This window comes from Heterodontus francisci, chromosome 5 (genome assembly GCF_036365525.1).
Source record: "Heterodontus francisci isolate sHetFra1 chromosome 5, sHetFra1.hap1, whole genome shotgun sequence".
NCBI classification, from domain to species: Eukaryota; Metazoa; Chordata; class Chondrichthyes; order Heterodontiformes; family Heterodontidae; genus Heterodontus; species Heterodontus francisci.
The window spans coordinates 67159871-67178029 of NC_090375.1; the positions used below are offsets into that span (position 1 = coordinate 67159871).

An 18159-nucleotide genomic window follows, 5' to 3' on the forward strand; every position below is an offset into this window, starting at 1 on the left:
AACAAGGAGAGGGACAAGAGGGGGGAACCTTTTGACCCCTCCTCACCTGATCATAACAGGATATATACAGCAGCTGTATCATCACCTGTAAAGAGAAGAGGCAGCTAACTTTTTTGATGTAGAATGAGGGTAAACTAGCCAGGAATGTAAAAACAGATTGTAAGAGCTTTTACAAGAATATAAAAAAGAGAGTAACTAAAGTAACCATAGGTCACTTAGAGGCAGAGACAGGAGAAATTATCATGGGGAATGAGGAAATGGCAGAGATGTTGAGCAAAGATTTTGTGTCTGTCTTCACAGTAGAAGACACTGATTACATACCAGAAATAGAGGGTAATTGGGGACTAATAAGAGTGAGGAACCTAAAGGTAATTAGTATCAGCAGAGAAGTAGTATTGGATAAACTTAAGGGACTAAAAACTGACAAATGTTCCTATTGACAGATTTCTAAATACAAATGACCTAAGGGGATATGGGGATAGTGTGGGGGAAAAGACATTGAAGTTGGATGATCAGCGATAATTGTATTGAATGGTGGAGCAGGCTCAATGGGCTAAATGGCCGACTCCGTCTCCTATGTTCCTAAATCCCCAGGACCTGATGCCTACATCTTAAGGTTCTAAATGCGGTAGTTGCAGAAATAGTGGATGCGCTGGTTATGATTTTCCAAAAGTCCCTAGATTTTAGCATGTGTCCCAGCAGATTGGAAATTAACAAATGTAACACAGCTATTCAAGAAAGGAGGGAGAGAGAAAAATGGTAACTGCAGGCCAGTGAGCCTGACATTGCTCGTCAGGAAAATGCTGGTATCAGTTATTAAATAAGTTTTAACAATGCATTTAGAAAATCAATGTGATCAGACAAAGTCAACATGGTTTTATGAAGGGAAATTGTTTTTGACAAATTTTACTTGCATTGGCGGCAGTACAACGAAGGTTCACTGGATTGGTTCTTGGGATGAGAGTGTTGTCTTGTGATAAGAGGCTGAGTAAATAGGGCCTATACTCTAGTTTAGAAGAATGAGAGGTGACCTCAATGTAACAGGAAAGATTCTGAAGGAGCTTGACAGGGTTGACACTGAGTGTTTTTTTCCACAAGCTGGTGAATCTAGAACATGGGGCACAGTCTCAGGATACAGGGTTGATCGTTTAAGACTGAGATGAGAAATTTCTTTACTCAAAGGCTTGTGAATCTTTGGAATTGTCTAGAAGAGCAAGGACAGCAGACACAAAGCACCACCATCTGCAAGATCCCCTCCAAGTCGCACATCATCCTGGCTTGGGACTATATTGCCGTTCCTACACTGTCGCTGCGTCAAAACTTGGAACTCCCTTCCTAACAGCACCGTGGGTGTACCTAGACCACATGGACTGCAGCGATTCAAGAAGCTGGCTCACCACCACCACCACCTTCTTAAGGGCTATTAGGGATAGGCGATCAGTGCTGGCCTTGTCAGCAACGCTCACATCCCACGAAAGAATAAAAAAAATCTGACGTGTCTAACTCAAATACATAAAGAATTATACCAGTGAGTGCAGTTTGCCAGAATTAATGGAAGTATGAAAATTTGTATATTGAGAGTGGTCTGGTGGTCATGCTTTGCAGTAATGTAGTAGCTGCTTTCAATATGCCTCGTAAAATAAAATAGGAAATTACCTTTAATAAAAATGTATACTATTGATCCAGTTGCTTGCACAGATCTGCATACAAGTTTGAGTAAAGCTATTTTTCTACAGCATAAATGTTTTTATTAATCATTGAGACTTCTTATGGTCAGGCTATTTTCAAGACTATGAATGAAATTTACAAAATTGATGCAGACTATTGGAAATTACTGTTAATGATATTAGCAGATGAGTGCTTCAAGATTTCGTATGATGGTCCTCTGTCCAGTATTTTAACAGTTCCTATCAAGTAAACAGATAATGAATGTGTTAAAACCTTGAAAGAGTAGAATTTACTGTTAAATGTTGAAATGCACAAAAACACAATATTTCAAGAGGTTAAGACAGATTAATGTTTGGGTCTGGTTCTTCATCAGAATTTGATCGCAAGGTGGTAGTGTCATACTGTTTCATGCTTACCCTCCCAATGGTACTTAAACTTTCACACTTAAAATTGTCACATCAGCATACCCTCAATCCTGGTAATTTCTCACCTGCCTCTTGACTGCAATGGAACGCAGCAAGGATAGCTGTGGCAGTGAAAGTGGTGTTTTGTGAATTTACAATGCATTGCTTGTTGGAATTATTGTAGATAATGTGTTGTAAAGAGTTTCCGTGCATAGCCTAACATGGTGCATTTGGAACTTCTTTCCTAAGAAAGGGACTAGACTCTAAATTAGCATTAAAATCCTACAGTTTTATTTAAATTTTAAAAATATCTTTTGAGGAGCTCTAATTTTTGATTTATGAAGTATAATTATCTTTGGCCTCCTTATCTCAAGAGACAATGGGTAAGCGCCTGGAGGTGGTCAGTGGTGTGTGGAGCAGCGCCTGGAGTGGCTATAAAGGCCAATTCTAGAGTGACCGGCTCTTCCACAGGTGCTGCAGAAAAGTTTGTTTGTTGGGGCTGTTACACAGTTGGCTCTCCCCTTGCGCTTCTGTCTTTTTTCCTGCCAACTGCTAAGTGTCTTCAACTCGCCACACTTTAGCCCCGCCTTTATGACTGCCCGCCAGCTCTGGCGAACGCTGGCAACTGACTCCCACGACTTATGATCAATGTCACAGGACTTTGTCGCGTTTGCAGATGTCTTTAAAGTGGAGACATGGACGGCCGGTGGGTCTGATACCAGTGGCGAGCTCGCTGTACAATGTGTCTTTGGGGATCCTGCCATCTTCCATACAGCTCACATGGCCAAGCCATCTCAAGCGCTGCTGACTCAGTAGTGTGTATAAGCTGGGGATGTTGGCCGTCTCGAGGACTTCTGTGTTGGAGATACTGTCCTGCCACCTGATGCCAAGTATTCTCCAGAGGTAGCGAAGATGGAATGAATTGAGACGTTGCTCTTGGCTGACATACGTTGTCCAGGCCTCGCTGCCATAGAGCAAGGTATTGAGGACACAGGCTTGATACACTCGGACTTTTGTGTTCCGTGTCAGTGCGCCATTTTCCCACACTCTCTTGGCCAGTCTGGACATAGCAGTGGAAGCCTTTCCCATACGCTTGTTGATTTCTGCATCTAGAGATAAGTTACTGGTGATAGTTGAGCCAAGGTAGGTGAACTCTTGAACCACTTCCAGAGCGCGGTCGCCAATATTGATGGATGGAGCATTTTTGACGTATAATTATGAAGTATAATTCTGAAGTATAATTATAGTAGGCTCTAAAATGCAGGGAAATAGAAGAAAATACATCAGTTTAAAGTGAAATTTAGAATTATCGGTCAGATAAAAAGCAAAATTTGCAAATGCTCTCAATTCCGCACTGGGATGTAATTTTCTCATCAATAGATTGTGGGCTTTCAAGTGTTTGGAAACAAAGTCAGTCTTCAGCCAGTTAAAAACTTAAAAAAAAAATCAGATTTGCTGTAAAATGGGTGTATGAGGAGGAAGACAGAAAAATATAGTTAAGTGAAAGCTTGTTGGGCTTGATTTTAGAACCAAAGCAAGTTAAAGTAAAAATATAGAATAAAAAGGAGGAAATGACGAGCTGAAGGTAATGTTTCAATTTTTTTATTTCAGTATTAAATTTGTGTTTTAGGTGTCTGGTAGGTAGATTTAACGTTGTAGTGGTAACTGTTCTTTAGTTTAAGCAGCTTTATTACTGTAATATCCCTTTTTCATTGCAAATAAGCAAAAGAACAAACAAAACCAGTAGGAGATGAGATCCTTACCTAAAATACTGGCAGTCTAATGGTTGAAAGAGTACTGAAGTTTTTTTTGTAAACTGTTTTCCTTGAATAAAGAAAATTAATATTGGTCTTTTAGGTTGGTCTGATAGTTGAAGTTCAGAACTATTTTAAATGAAGTAGTAGTCTTGAATTTTATTTCTTTTTAAACTCAATATTCTTACAAATGTGTTCGGTTAAAAATTCGCAAGTTCAGATATGCAAGGTGATTGATTTCTAGAATACAGATATCATATTGCATGTATCAGTAATTTCTGAAATTGTTTGTATAAAAATAAGGTTTGCAAAAGATTGTTTCAATAACCTGCCAGTTCAGACTATTATCTAGCACTGAGCATTTCAATGAGAATATGGCTTCATTTTTGTGTTTTTAGAACCTGGATAATTTGACCATTCAGATGAATCAGGAAGGTGCTGGACTAACCACTGCACTGCGTGTCCTTTGCCACATTGCATGCCCACCTCCCCTACTTGAAGGTATGATATATAAATTTAATAGCATTGATAGAATAATTTTTTTGGTAACTACTACTTTATTCCCACAGAAAATCTTACATTTCTCTATGGGAAAACATTTTAATTTATGTCTTATTTAAAAATGTTAGTTGGAGCAAAGATGATAATGAAAAGCAAGATAAAGCAAGCATTTACTAGTATGTCTTTGAGGTGGTGATGATTTCTTGGTTCTAAAGATATTGCACCATAATTTGCTGTAGCAGGGCATCCAATGGCATCTGCTGTTAGACTAGCCCTTTCGAGTTTTGATTTTCTCATTTTTTTGCATGACAAGTTATTGAAAGTGCGAGCTGATAACGTTACAGTGAGGGAAGTGGGACATGTGTGAACAGGACAAGCAACTGCACAGCTCCTTAACCAGTCAGACTGAAGGATTGTGAAATTAGCATCAAAGGAACTGGCAAGGAATTGTAAATTTAATTGGGTGAATTCAGTGCTAAATCAGCTACAGGAAAGGAAGATTGGAGAGAAAGAGAAAGGAATGGTTTAAAAAAAGTAAAAATTGAATGTTTTACATTTTAAAAATCTCCAACAATAATTAAAACCGAAAGGAGTGAGGCTGCACCCTTGTAATAGTTAATTATCAATGACAGAAGGGTTGGTTCACAGTTATTAACACTTACCACATTGTTAAAATTGGACTAAGATTGGAATAGACAAGACTTTGTAGAGTTTAGTTCGTACCTGCAGGGCATATACTGCAGCTTCACATTATTCAATGGTGAGGCAGACAGATGTTGCTTTTGTGAAGCTAACTGTGGAGCAGTGCATCTCTTGACAAAGATGTTGGATTTTTGAGTTTAACGGCACATCTGCCCTTTACCTGAAATTGCTATAGCATTTGCGCATAAATAGTAGCAAGTGTAATTAGCCTCACCATTATTGTGACAGCAAATTCTAGACCCTTATTTTGCTAACTGGAACTAATTGATTTTCTCTGTTTGTTCCTAGCAGTGAAAAATTAATTTCACAGTTCTCATTTGCTCATTGTCAGTGTAAATGCAGGTATGACACAGCCATTCCCCGATTATCAAACCTCACCGCTAACTTCAGAGAAACATCCTTTTCAACACTTTCAGATCTGGAACTGGCAAGCTTAAAATGTTTTGTGATGGGGACTTTGTCCACACCAATTAAAAGTGTGTGGCATAGGAACAGCTCACTTTGGTCAAGCATCTTTTTTCAGAAATGTGGGTTTTTAACCTATCATTCCTAAAGATAGACTTGAATTACACTGTTCGGAGATGATGAGCAGTGGGCAAGATCTTTTTTTTAATTTTAAAAATGGTGTGTGTCTGATTTTTATTTTCCTCAGAAATAACTTGGTATTTCTTTCACTAGGTCAGCAGAAAGATCTTAAGTGGAATCTTGCAGTTATTCAATTGTTTTCTGCAGAAGGAATGGACATATTTATTCGAATTCTACAAAAATTAAACAGTGTCTTAATACTACCCTGGAGACTGCATGCAAATATGGGAACTACATTGCAGAGGATTATGATCCTTTCCATCACAAGATGCACCCTTTCCCTTTTAAAGGCTATGCTGACAGAACTTCTGAGAGGAGGGTCTTTTGAATTTAAGGATGTACGAGTTCCTACAGTACTTGTTAGCCTCCACATGGTCCTTTGCTCCATACCACTGTCCGGGCGACTGGATGATGAAGAGCAAAAGATTCAAAATGACGTAGTTGATATTCTACTTACTTTTACTCAAGGAGTCAATGAACAGGTCACTTATTCTGAGGAGTCTTTGGCAAATAATACATGGTCATTAATGTTAAAGGAAGTCCTTTCCTTTGTACTGAAAACACCTGAAGGATTTTTCTCTGGATTGTTGCTGCTTTCAGAACTTTTGCCTTTTCCACTGCCTATGCAAACCACACAGGTGAGATTCAGTCTCTAAAATTGCCCTCATATATTTTGTGATTATAGAATCAATGCAAGTGGTACATGGATCATTCTGTAAATTATAATTTTTTCATGAAAATTGACCTGTGAATAGAAGATATTTTTATTCTGAAGCCTAGTTCATTTAAAAATCCTCTAAGACTAATGTAAAATGGTGTTAATATCTGAAACATTGAAACATTTTGACTAGTAAAGCCTATATTCACCTCATAACTAATAACTAAAATAGATTAAAACATTGCACTTTCCAAATAAGAACCAGGACACTCCATTGGTATCCTGTTGCTCTGTCATTGACCTTTCTGGCCCTCAGTGGATGAGTTCAGTCGTGATTGGTTGTCTTGTAAATAGTTGATGCCCAGCAAAAAAGAGACGGCTGAGCCATTTTGAGCAAGTTGAAGAGGAGTCAAATGGCATCAGAAGTGATGGCCATGCAGAAGCTGAAGAACAGACTGTTGCTGTCTTCTGTCTAAAGGAAGATCACAGTGGTAAGGGAAGAGAGTAACAATTTAAAGTAATTAAAATCACTCTAATCCTTTTCGTAACTTTATAGAATTTAATATTGAAACCTGTCTGCATTTCTAAAGTGTGCTATATTACAAAGACATACATAATTTGCTCTCCTTTAAACCTAATAAGTGCGCTATATGACTTATTAGATTTATGGGAGTGCAAATACATATTGGCTTTGAATCTAAGTTTAGCGGACGAGATGGTGGATGTTCTTTTAAAGGAACTTTGTAGTGAGTAAATGAATGATGTGTTCTTACTCCTACATTAGCCTAATTTGATGATATCTGATAGGATTGGGCAGAGTCAACATGGATTTATTAAATGGAAATCATGTTTGACAAATTTGTAAGAGGTTTTTGAGGATGTAACTAGCAGAGTAGATAAGGGGGAGCCAGTGGATGTGGTGTATTTGGATTTTCAGAAGGCTTTTGATAAGGTCCCACACTCCTTCGTAAGGAAAATTAGAGCACATGGGATTGTGGTTAATATACTGGTATGGATTGAGAATTGGTTAACAGACAGAAAGCAGAGAGTAGGAATAAATGGGTCATTTTCAGGTTAGCAGGCTGTGACTGGTGGGGTACCACAAAGATCAGTGCTTGGGGCCCGGCTATTCACAATCTATATCAATGATTTGGATGTGGGGACCAAATGTAATATTTCCAAGTTTGCTGATGACACAAAACTAGGTGGTACTGTGAGTTGTGAGGAGGATGCAAAGAGGGTTCAAGGGGATTTAGACAGGCTAAGTGAGTGGGCAAGAACATAGCAGATGAAATATAATGTTGAAAAATGTGAAGTTATCTACTTTGGTAGGAAAAACAGAAATGCGGAGTATTTCTTAAATGGTGAGAGATTGGGAAGTGTGGATGTCCAAAGGGACCTGGGTGTCCTTGTTCATGAATCACTGAAAGCTAACGTGCAGGTGCAGCAAGCAATTAGGAAGGCAAATGGTATGTTGGCCTTTATTGCAAGAGGATTTGAGTACAGGATTAAAGAAATCTTGCTGCAATTGTATAGTGCCTTGGTAAACAGCACCTGGAGTATTGTATGCAGTTTTGGTCTCCTTACCTGAGGAAGGATATACTTGCCATAGAGGGAGTGGAACAAAGGTTCACCAAACTGATTCCTGGGATGGCGGGATTGTCCTGTGAGGAGAGATTGAGGAGACTGGGCCTGTATTCTCTAGAGTGTAGAAGAATGAGAGGTGATCTGATTGAAGGATACAAAATTCTTACAGGGCTCAACAAGGTTGATACAGGAAAGATGATTCCCCTGGCTGGAATAGGGGAACCAAGGGACACAGTCTCAGAATAAGAGGTAGGCTATTTAGTACTGAGATGAGGAGGAAATTCCTCACTCGGAGGGTGGTGAATCTTTGGAATTCTCTACCCCAGAGGGCTGTGGAGGCTCAGTATGTTTAAAACAAAGATTGATAGATTTTTAGATGTTAAAGATGTCAAGAGATAGAGGGATAGTGCGGGAAAATGGCATTGAGGTAGATCAGCTGTGATCTAGTTGAATGGCAGAGCAGGCTTGAGGGGCCAAATGGCCTACTCCTCCTATTTCCATGTTAGTTTATGTTCCTGTGTCCCTATGATGCAATTATAATGAGAGGGCAATGCATTAGAATCCTGGGCCTATACATTCTGGTAGTAGTTTTAAAATGACACAATATTTAGGGCATGTGTATGTATGTGTTTCAACAAACATTCAGCAGGGCCTAAAAAAGAAAATATGAACCATCAACAAAATCAAAGGCTCGGTAACTTTATTCAATGAATAGCTGCCCCCCATGTAGACTGGGTAAGTCCCTGATTCGATCCCTGGTCAGTGCTGGTTAGTGGTTCTCGGGTGGGATACTGGTGGGCCTAACACAGTTAGGGAGGGGAATATTGATCATAGCTTCTGCACTTTACTAACTAGTCATTTTCTGGTAATTAATATGTCGCCAACTGCGGAAAGGATCAGGCTGGAATACTGCTCCCCCATAGTTGTATAGCACAGAATACTTAGTGTTGAAGCTCCCACATAGCAAATAGCTAATTAAGGCAAGGCATTGGAGGGTGGCCTACACTAATGCAATTGCTCCCAGAAAGGACTGCAATCCTTTGGGGTGGAGTGAGGAGGGGAGATGTTTTGAAATGGACAAGAAAGGAGAATTTAAAAAAAAATCCTTGATTGTCAATGCTGTGAAGTGGCTGGACTTGGTATGTAATCTCCTAATTTTGTTCATCGAACTCCTTGGATGTAATTGTGATTAAGTCAAAGGGATATTCCAGGTTAAGTCCATATTCTGTAATAGCCTTCATTTTGAGTATTCATTCAGCAAGTACACACTTTATCACTAAATTACATTTTTAAAGCTGACCATGATGTGGCTGGCTTTCTGATTGGATACATAATTTTACTGATGTCACTTGGTGTAGAAACATAATGCCTGTTTCTGAACCTTGGTTCAAAGCGCCTCTGATTGCTGTTGGTGAACAACAGGGTGTACTCATAGAGTTTCAGGGATCTCTTTGTGCCTTAGCCTTAATGTTGAAAAAATATCTTGATTGCAAGGCAAGTCAAATCACCATCTCGTAAGATTGAATATTTTAAAATTAGTCGCAGTGGTGTTTTTGGTAGATATGCACGGCAACATCTTACCTTTTGAGTATGTCTTTTAATATGAACCAAAGAAAAATACAGTAGAAGAGAATTGATGTAGAGGTAAGTAAACAGTTTTTTGCTTTAAACAGCTTTCCAATTTCCTTCCCTTTTCTTTGTTGTATATAGTTCAGTGCCTCCCCGCAGTCCTCTAACTCATCCAATTGGCATTATTCATATTTATTTTTTTTAATTTTTAATTTTGTTTATTTATTTAGAGATACAGCACTGAAACAGACACTTTGGCCCACCGAGTCTGTGCCGACCAACAACCACCCATTTATACTAACCCTACAGTAATCCCATATTCCCTACTACCTACCTACACTAGGGGCAATTTATAATGGCCAATTTACCTCTCAACCTGCAAGTCTTTGGCTGTGGGAGGAAACCGGAGCACCTGGCGAAAACCCAAGCGGTCACTGGGAGAACTTGCAAACTCCGCATAGGCAGTACCCAGAATCGAACCCGGGTCCCTGGAGCTGTGAGGCTGTGGTGCGAACCATTGCGCCGCTAACCACTGCGCCGCCCACAAACGCAAGTCTAAAGATGAATGTTCATAGGCCATTCAACCCTGTGATCTCACCATCAAACTGAACCTTGTCCTTGCTTGATCACAAACATGCATATTTTAAGCAGGAGTCATTGTTTAGCAATTGGGGAAGGAAACCCTGGCTAATGTTTCTTGATCCACTTTGCCTGTAGAATATTGTGTCCCCAAAAATACTTCTCTGTGTTGCCCCGGCTGAGAGCTAACGCAACAGAAATCTGGAATTAAACCTAGAATTTGTGGCATGATACTACATCATATGGTGCGTTTACACTCTGAAGTATGACAGGATCTTAAAATTGCCTTTAAAGAGTTTGTGTTGGAAGGAGATATTTGAAATTTCAAATCAACAAAGTACCCTCTGTTAATAGCTGTAATGAATCTTCCAGAGTATTTTACCTAGGAATAGCATCAAGCTAAGCCTCTTCTTCACTTAGCTCTCTGTTTCTTAATCCAGCATAGTCTGGCTCATTAGCTGCTTTGATAAAGTGTTGCATATCTGTGTGAAAACAATTCTTCTAACTTCACTCCTTTGAGTGAAGGAATTTTTTTTCTATTTATTTGTGGGATGTGAGCATCATTAGCAAGGCCAGAATTATTGTCCATCCTTAATTGCCCTTGAGAGGCGGTGGTGAGCCGCCGCCTTAAATCACTGTGGTCCATGTGGTGCAGGTACACCAACAGTGCTGTTAGGAGGGAGTTCTGGGATTTTGACTCGGGGACAGTGAAGGAGTGGTGGTGATACAGTTCCAAGTCAGGATGGTGTGTGACTTGGAGAGTAACTTTGGAGTATGTTCCCCAAATATTGTTGATGGAAGCAATTTTTTGCTTTTTTAATCTTAAAAAATCTTTCTTCGATTCTCCCCACCCAACCTTTAATTGCTTTCATTGAAGTTGAGAAAAGCCTGCATTTTCAAGCCTTTTGTCATAACTATAGATACATTGAAACATAGAAATTGGGAGCAGGAGTAGGCCATTCGGCCCTTCGAGCCTGCTCCGCCATTCATTATGATCATGGCTGATCATCCAACTCAGTAACCTGTTCCCGCTTTCGCCCCATATCCTTTGATCCCTTTAAACCCAAAAGCTATATCTAACTCCTTGAAAACGTATAATGTTTTGGCCTCAACCGCTTTTTGTGTTACCAAATTCCACAGGTTCACAACTCTCTGGGTGAAGAAATTTCTCCTTATCTCAGTCCTGAATGGTTTACCCCTTATCCTTAAACTATGACCCCTGGTTCTGGACACCCCACTATCGGGAACATCCTTCCTGCATCTACCCTGTCAAGTCCTGTTAGAATTTTATAGGTTTCTATGAGATTCCCCCCTCACTCTTCTGAACTCCAGAGAATATAATCCTAGCCGACTCAATCTTTCCTCATATGTCAGTCCCGCCATCCCAGGAATCAGTCTGGTGAACTTCGCTGCACTCCCTCTATATAGCAAGAACATCCTTCCTCAGATGATATCAAAACTGGACACAATATTCCAGGTGTGGCCTCACCAAGGCCCTGTATAATTGCAGCAAGACATCCCTGCTCCTGTACTCGAATCCTCTCGCTACGAAAGCCAACGTTCCATTTGCCTTTTTTACAGCCTGTTGGACCTGCATGCTTGCCTTCAGCGACTGGTGTATGAGAACACCCAGGTCTCGTTGCATGTTCACCTCTCTCAGTTTATAGCCATTCAGATAATCTGCCTTCCTGTTTTTGCTACCAAAGTGGATAACCTCGCACTTATCCACATTATACTGCATCTGCCATCATTTGCCCACTCACTGAACTTTTCCAAATCACCCTGAAGCCTCTCTGCATCCTTCTCACAACTCACCCTCCCAACCAGTTTTGTGTCGCCTGCAAATTTGGAGATATTACTTTTAGTTCCCTCATCTAAATCAATAATATATATTGTGAATAGCTGGGGTCCTAGCACCGATCCCTGAGGTACCCCACTAGGGCGGCGCAGTGGTTAGCACCGCAGCCTCACAGCTCCAGCGACCCGGGTTCAATTCTGGGTACTGCCTGTGTGGAATTTGCAAGTTCTCCCTGTGTCTGCGTGGGTTTTCTCTGGGTGCTCCGGTTTCCTCCCACAAGCCAAAAGGACTTGCAGGTTGGTAGGTAAATTGGCCATTATAAATTGCCCCTAGTATAGGTAGGTGGTAGGGAAATATAGGGACAGGTGGGGATGTGGTAGGAATATGGGATTAGTGTAGGATTAGTATAAATGGGTGGTTGATGGTCGGCACAGAATCGGTGGGCCGAAGGGCCTGTTTCAGTGCTGTATCTCTTTTTTAAAAAAAAAAGTCACTGCCTGCCATTTGGAAAAGACCCATTTACCCCTACTCTGTTTCCTATCTGCCAATCAGTTTTCTATCCATCGCAATACACTATCCCCAATCCAATGCGCTTTAATTTTACATGCTAATCTCTTATGTGGGACTTTGTCGAAAGCCTTCTGAAAGTCCAAATAAACCACATCCACTGGTTCCCCCTCATCAACTCTACTAGTTACATCCTCGAAGAATTCTAGTAGATTTGTCAAGCATGATTTCCCTTTCGTAAATCCATGCTGACTCTGTCCGATTCTACCACTGTGCTCCAAGTGCTCTGCTATAAAATCTTTGATAATGGACTCTAGAATTTTCCCCACTACAGACGTCAGGCTGCCTGGTCTATAATTCCCTGCTTTCTCTCTACCTCCCTATTCAATAGTGGGGTTACGTTAGCTACCCTCCAATCTGCATGAACTGTTCCAGAGTCTATAGAATCTTGGAAGATGACCACCAATGCATCCACTATTTCTAGGGCCACTTCCTTAAGTACTTAGATGCATACCATCAGGCCCTGGGCATTTATCGGCTGTCAATCCCATCAATTTCCCCAACACCATTTCTCTACTAATACTGATTTCCTTCAGTTCCTCTCTCTCACTAAACCTTGTGTTCCCCAACATTTCTGTTATGATATTTGTGTTCTCCTTTGTGAAGACAAAAACAAAATACGCATTTAGTTGGTCAGCCATTTCTTTGTTCCCCATAAATTCCCCTGTTTCTGACTGTAAGGGACCTACATTTGTCTTCACCAATCTTTTTCTCTTCACAGACCTATAGAAACTTTTACAGTCAGTTTTTATGTTCCCCGCAAGCTTGCTCTCGTCCTCTATTTTCCCCTTCTTAATCAATCCCTTGGTCCTCCTTTGCTGAATTCTAAGCTACTCCCAATCCTCAGGTCTGTTTTTTCTGGCGAATTTATATGCCTCTACCTTGGATCTAATGCTATCTCTAATTTCCCTTGTAAGCCATGGTTTGGCTACCTTTCCCGTTTTGCTTTTGCGCCAGACAGGAATAAACAATTATTGCAGTTTATCCATGTCCACTTTGAATGTTTGCCATTGCCTTTCTGCCGTCATCCCTTTAAGTAACATTTCCCAATCCATCATAGCCAACTTGCACCTCATATCTTTGTAGTTTCCTTTACTAAGATTCAGGACTCTAGCCTCAGAATCAATTACGCCACTCTCCATCTTGATTAAGAATTGTATCATATTATGGATGCTCATCCCCAAGGGGTCTCACACAACTAGATGGTCAATTATTCCCCTCTCATTACACAATGCCCAGTCTAGGATGGCCTGTTCTCTAGTTGGGACCTCAACGTATTGGTCCAGAAAACCATCCTGTATACAGTCCAAGAATTCCTCCTCTACGGTATTGTAACTAATTTGATTTTCCTTATCTATATGCAGATGAAAATCATCCATAATTACAGATGTTCCTTTATCACATATGTCTCTAATTTCCTGTTTAATGCCATTCCCAAAATCACCACTACAGTTTGGGGGGGTCTATATACAACCCCCACTAATGTTTTTTGCCCCTTAGTGTTTCTCAGCTCTACCCATACAGATTCCACATTGTCAGAGCTAATATCTTTCCTCACTATTGTGTTAATTTCCTCTAACCAGCAATGCAACTCCCCCACCTTTTGCTCATTATTGGTATTTTATGAATCTTGGTAATTAATGTCTGATATTAATAGTTCTTCTTTGGCCTCCTTGTCTCGAGAGACAATGGGTAAGCGCCTGGAGGTGGTCAGTGGTTTGTGCAGCAAAGCCTGGAGTGGCTATAAAGGCCAATTCTAGAGTGACAGACTCTTCCACAGGTGCTGCAGATAAAATTGGTTGTTGGGGCTGTTACACAGTTGGCTCTCTCCTTGCGCTTCTGTCTTTTTTCCTGCCAACTGCTAAGTGTCTTCGACTCGCCACGCTTTAGCCCCGCCTTTATGGTTGCCCGCCAGCTCTGGCGATTGCTGGCAACTGACTCCCACGACTTGTGATCAATGTCAATATTAATGGTACAATGAATAATATAGCTAACATTTTATTACACCCTTGCAGCGAAATTCTAAACAGATTTTCAGTACAGTCCCGACCGCTTGCACCGTCTGCGCTTATTCCGGACGGTTGTCTATGTTGGGCAAATGGTGCATACCATTTGCCATTGCCATAGGTGTCAATTACAAGGGCGTAGCTTTAAATGTATTAAATGCATTGACTATTTCAACCAGTTCAAGTAGAATAATTCTTTAATTCTTTGCCTCATCTGTTGTGAAAATGCAATTATCATTGGTTCTTGGGGACCCTTTCACAAATATGTTATTTAGGGCAAGAAATGAAAATGACTCCTCATTTATGATGACTGTATAATTGGAACTGCTTGTAATCTTTCAAATATGCAACGGTGGCATTGCTGCCTCCAGTCCACCCCACCAAACCCCCCACTAAACCCTCCCCCCCCCCCCCCCCCCCACCCCCCCCGAAAACCCATGACCTCTAGAGCAGCTGCAGCCTTTGATGCTGGCTTGTTGAGCTTCTCACCATTGCAGGGGATGATGCACAACTACAGGATCTTGAAGACCTTTCTCGCCCGTGCTTTGAAAGCCAAGTACTCTTGAATCAAAGTACTGTTTTAAAATTTCTTGGTTACAGCGCCCACCACGTATAGTGGGCAAATTGTGTTGACACTATCATGCCCACTCTAGATGGTGGGGACTGTATTTTCTGTTTTGATGTTTTTAACCAATACCTGGATGGCCTCCCATCTTACACCCTCCATAATCTTGAGCACATCAAAAACTCTTGCTGCCTGTACTAGAACTCCCGCCAACTCCCATTCAACCGTAACTCCTGTGCTCACTTAACTACATAGACTTTGCTGCACCAACAGCCACAAGTTTAAAATTTTCATCCTTGTTTTCAATTCCTCCATGATCTTACCATACCTTGTCTTTGTAACCTCCTCCAGCCCTACAACCCTCCATGAACTCTGCGTTTCTGCAATTCAGACCTCTTGCGCATCCCGACTTCCTTTGCCCCATCATTGGTGACAGTGTCATCAGCTGTCTATGCTCTAAACTCTCATTCTCTCCATAAAGCTCCCTGTCCTGTCGCCCACCCCTCCCCTTAAGATGCTGCTTAAAGCCTACCCCTTTGATCAAGCATTTGGTCACCTGTCCTAATGTCTCCTTCCTTGGTTCCATGTTAGTTTTTCTGTCTGATTACATGCCTTGCGAAGTTTTACCTCGTTAAAGGCCCCGTATAAAAGCAAGTCGTATTCTCCAAGAATAATTTCAGCATCAAACAGATAGGTGAGTCTTACTGGTTGGCTAATGAGGCTGAGTAAAATGAGATTTCAAATACTTTAAAAAGAAAAGTAATTGCAAGGGTAATAATATCTACAGTGTTCTAGTGATGAGGCATATTTTGCACCCAAAATCACAAAAGCGACCAAATATGTGATGCTGTCTGAGAACCAAGGCTTGTTTATTTGTGAAGCTGTGGTGATCGTGTCTGCACCTATAGGGTCAATGGTGTATCATTTTAGCTCATAAGTGTGACCAGTATTTTTTTCTATGCATAACCACAAAAATGTTATGTTGTTTGACAGCCAATTTCAGCAGAAGGTATAGCTATTGCACTGAACACCCGAAAACTGTGGAGCATTCACCTTCAAATGCAAGCAAAGTTTCTGCAAGAAATAGTACGTTCCAGCTTTGGATCCACGTGCCAGCCTCTGCAACAAATACTGAGGCGTGTGTGTATACAACTGTGTGATCTAGCTTCTCCGACAGCTCTCCTTATCCTGAGAACTGTGTTAGATCTGATTGTAGAAGAATTAAGCAGGTAATCGTTTTTTTGTGCTCCAGCTCTTTTACCTGATTGTGGTGCTGTCACTTTTCAGAGATTGTTTCCTGGAAGTTGTTGAGGGTATTTTTATAGTATTAATGTTTTTTAAACTGGCAAGTTTGATTTGGAAGTCAGAATAAAACATGAGAAGCTCCGTTTTTAAATAATTCTATTTGTTTGAGCAGGGAACCTTTTTTATTCAATTAAGAAATTCTTTGTTTTATCAAATAATTTCTATCTCACAGTCCTTTAGAAGGGAAAGAGAAGCCCTTCACTGCCCAGACTGCACGTCTGCTTGCACTGTTGGATTCTTTAGCTTCACATGGAGCTTGCAAGGCTGCCCTGTTGCATCTTTTAAGTGGAACCAGCAAAGGCGATGAGAGATTTGCGGAGGTATTTCAGGTGATGCTGGAATTGCTACAGACAGTGGTCGACAACGTACATCACCAGCATTGTGCTGAATATGTTGCTTCTTTTGTGCAGTCCCTCTGTGACCAGGTAATTTATTTTACTTAAGCTGACTTTTGCCTCATCTCACTTTTAGATTAATCTTGTACATTTAGAGAAACGAAATCCTCCTCTCAATGTTACCAAAAATGCCCAGTTGCCTTGAAACTAATACAGACTTTATATTCATGTAGCTGAGCCTATGATCGTGACAAGGCAGTATTCGCAACTGCTGACAGAGCCAAATACCAGACACACATCCTTGTAAAAGGGCTTTTGTATTCTGTGTTTCTCATTGAATCTCCTAGTAGCATAAAGGAGAGTGTTTAAAAGTGAATAATGGACTTGCTTCTTCCGTTTGTTAAACTTGTTGCTTTTTACTTGAAATATAGATTTGATTTTATAACAATATGGGTGTGGTATTCTTAAGAGCAGTTTTTTGACAGGGGCAAACTCAGTCCAATGAATTGGTTACAAATATTTCTGGTCTGGCATTTTACAAGGTAAATAATTCCCAAAGGTAGAAATTTGATTTCTTTCACTAACATAATGGTTTGAAACTGCATTTTTACAACAGAGCAAACCTATTCTGACAAAATACAAGAGCTGCAAATCAAGAAAGTAATGTAGAAGAGAATTTGAAATGCTGACTTAGGTTTACACATTTGTATCAGTTTTAGTCTAGTGAAAACAAGTGCAGGTCAATGTTCACAAGATAGCTCTCCAAGCGTAGTAAAATTTCTAGAATAGCTGCAGGAAGAGGCAGTAATCTATTCTCATAATGTTTATTTTTAATAATATGCTGTAATATGTACTTGACTCTGGTGCACAGGGGAGCACAATGCCAACAGGAAATCTATTGCTGCTAAGCTTCAAGCAAGAAAATTGAGAGATTAAATGAGTAAATTTTCCAAAAGGTTGTTGGTAGAACAATATTCATTTTTGTATTGCAAAAATAGGATGCTTGTATATGAAGGCAGCTGAATTTCTGTTCTCAGCATGCTAGTAACAGCTGTTCAGCCATGCATTGGGCTACATAAAATAATTGATGTGGTCCTATGACCCTGAAGCAGATGATGATTGAGCTGTTTTCAATATAGATGAAGAAAATAGGAAAATTAAATTTAACATGAGATTGATCTGAATTTTTCTGATTTACAGCTGCTTCAAAATTCCACTATGAAGCAACTAGGTATGAGAGAGTTAAACACTGCCCTTTCATCTCTGGTACCTGACAGCCCAGCCCAGCCCATTCCAGCCTGATGGTATCCATGTCTCTTCTGTCATCTTGCTGTAAGAGTCATGGATGAAATGTGTTTGGGCAATCTCAGTCAGTTTGTAGTGGCTGTGGGCCAAAAGCACCAAACTGCTCCTAACTTGGCACCAACCAGCAATCATTCAGAGACCACAAGATGCCTTCTATGGAAAATAGAAACATATTGCCCTCACGCAATGAGAGATGGGTCAGATTAGGGAAACTTTACACTGCAGTTAACCTGGGAGTCCTTGATCTTGATATTGAGTGCCTATAATTAAA

The 18159-nt window shown here is 40.5% G+C and overlaps 1 protein-coding gene across 3 annotated transcripts in view; it reads left to right on the plus strand.

The window, feature by feature from the left end:
- virma (vir like m6A methyltransferase associated) overlaps positions 1–18159 on the plus strand; it is a 152825-nt gene that overhangs the window by 43040 nt on the left and 91626 nt on the right. For all 3 annotated transcript variants that reach the window (XM_068031581.1, XM_068031582.1, XM_068031583.1), the window contains exons 12-15: positions 4225–4327; positions 5708–6252; positions 15937–16172; positions 16421–16673. In XM_068031581.1, coding sequence (XP_067887682.1) covers positions 4225–4327; positions 5708–6252; positions 15937–16172; positions 16421–16673 — 1137 coding nt within the window. The remainder of the gene's footprint in view (positions 1–4224; positions 4328–5707; positions 6253–15936; positions 16173–16420; positions 16674–18159) is intronic.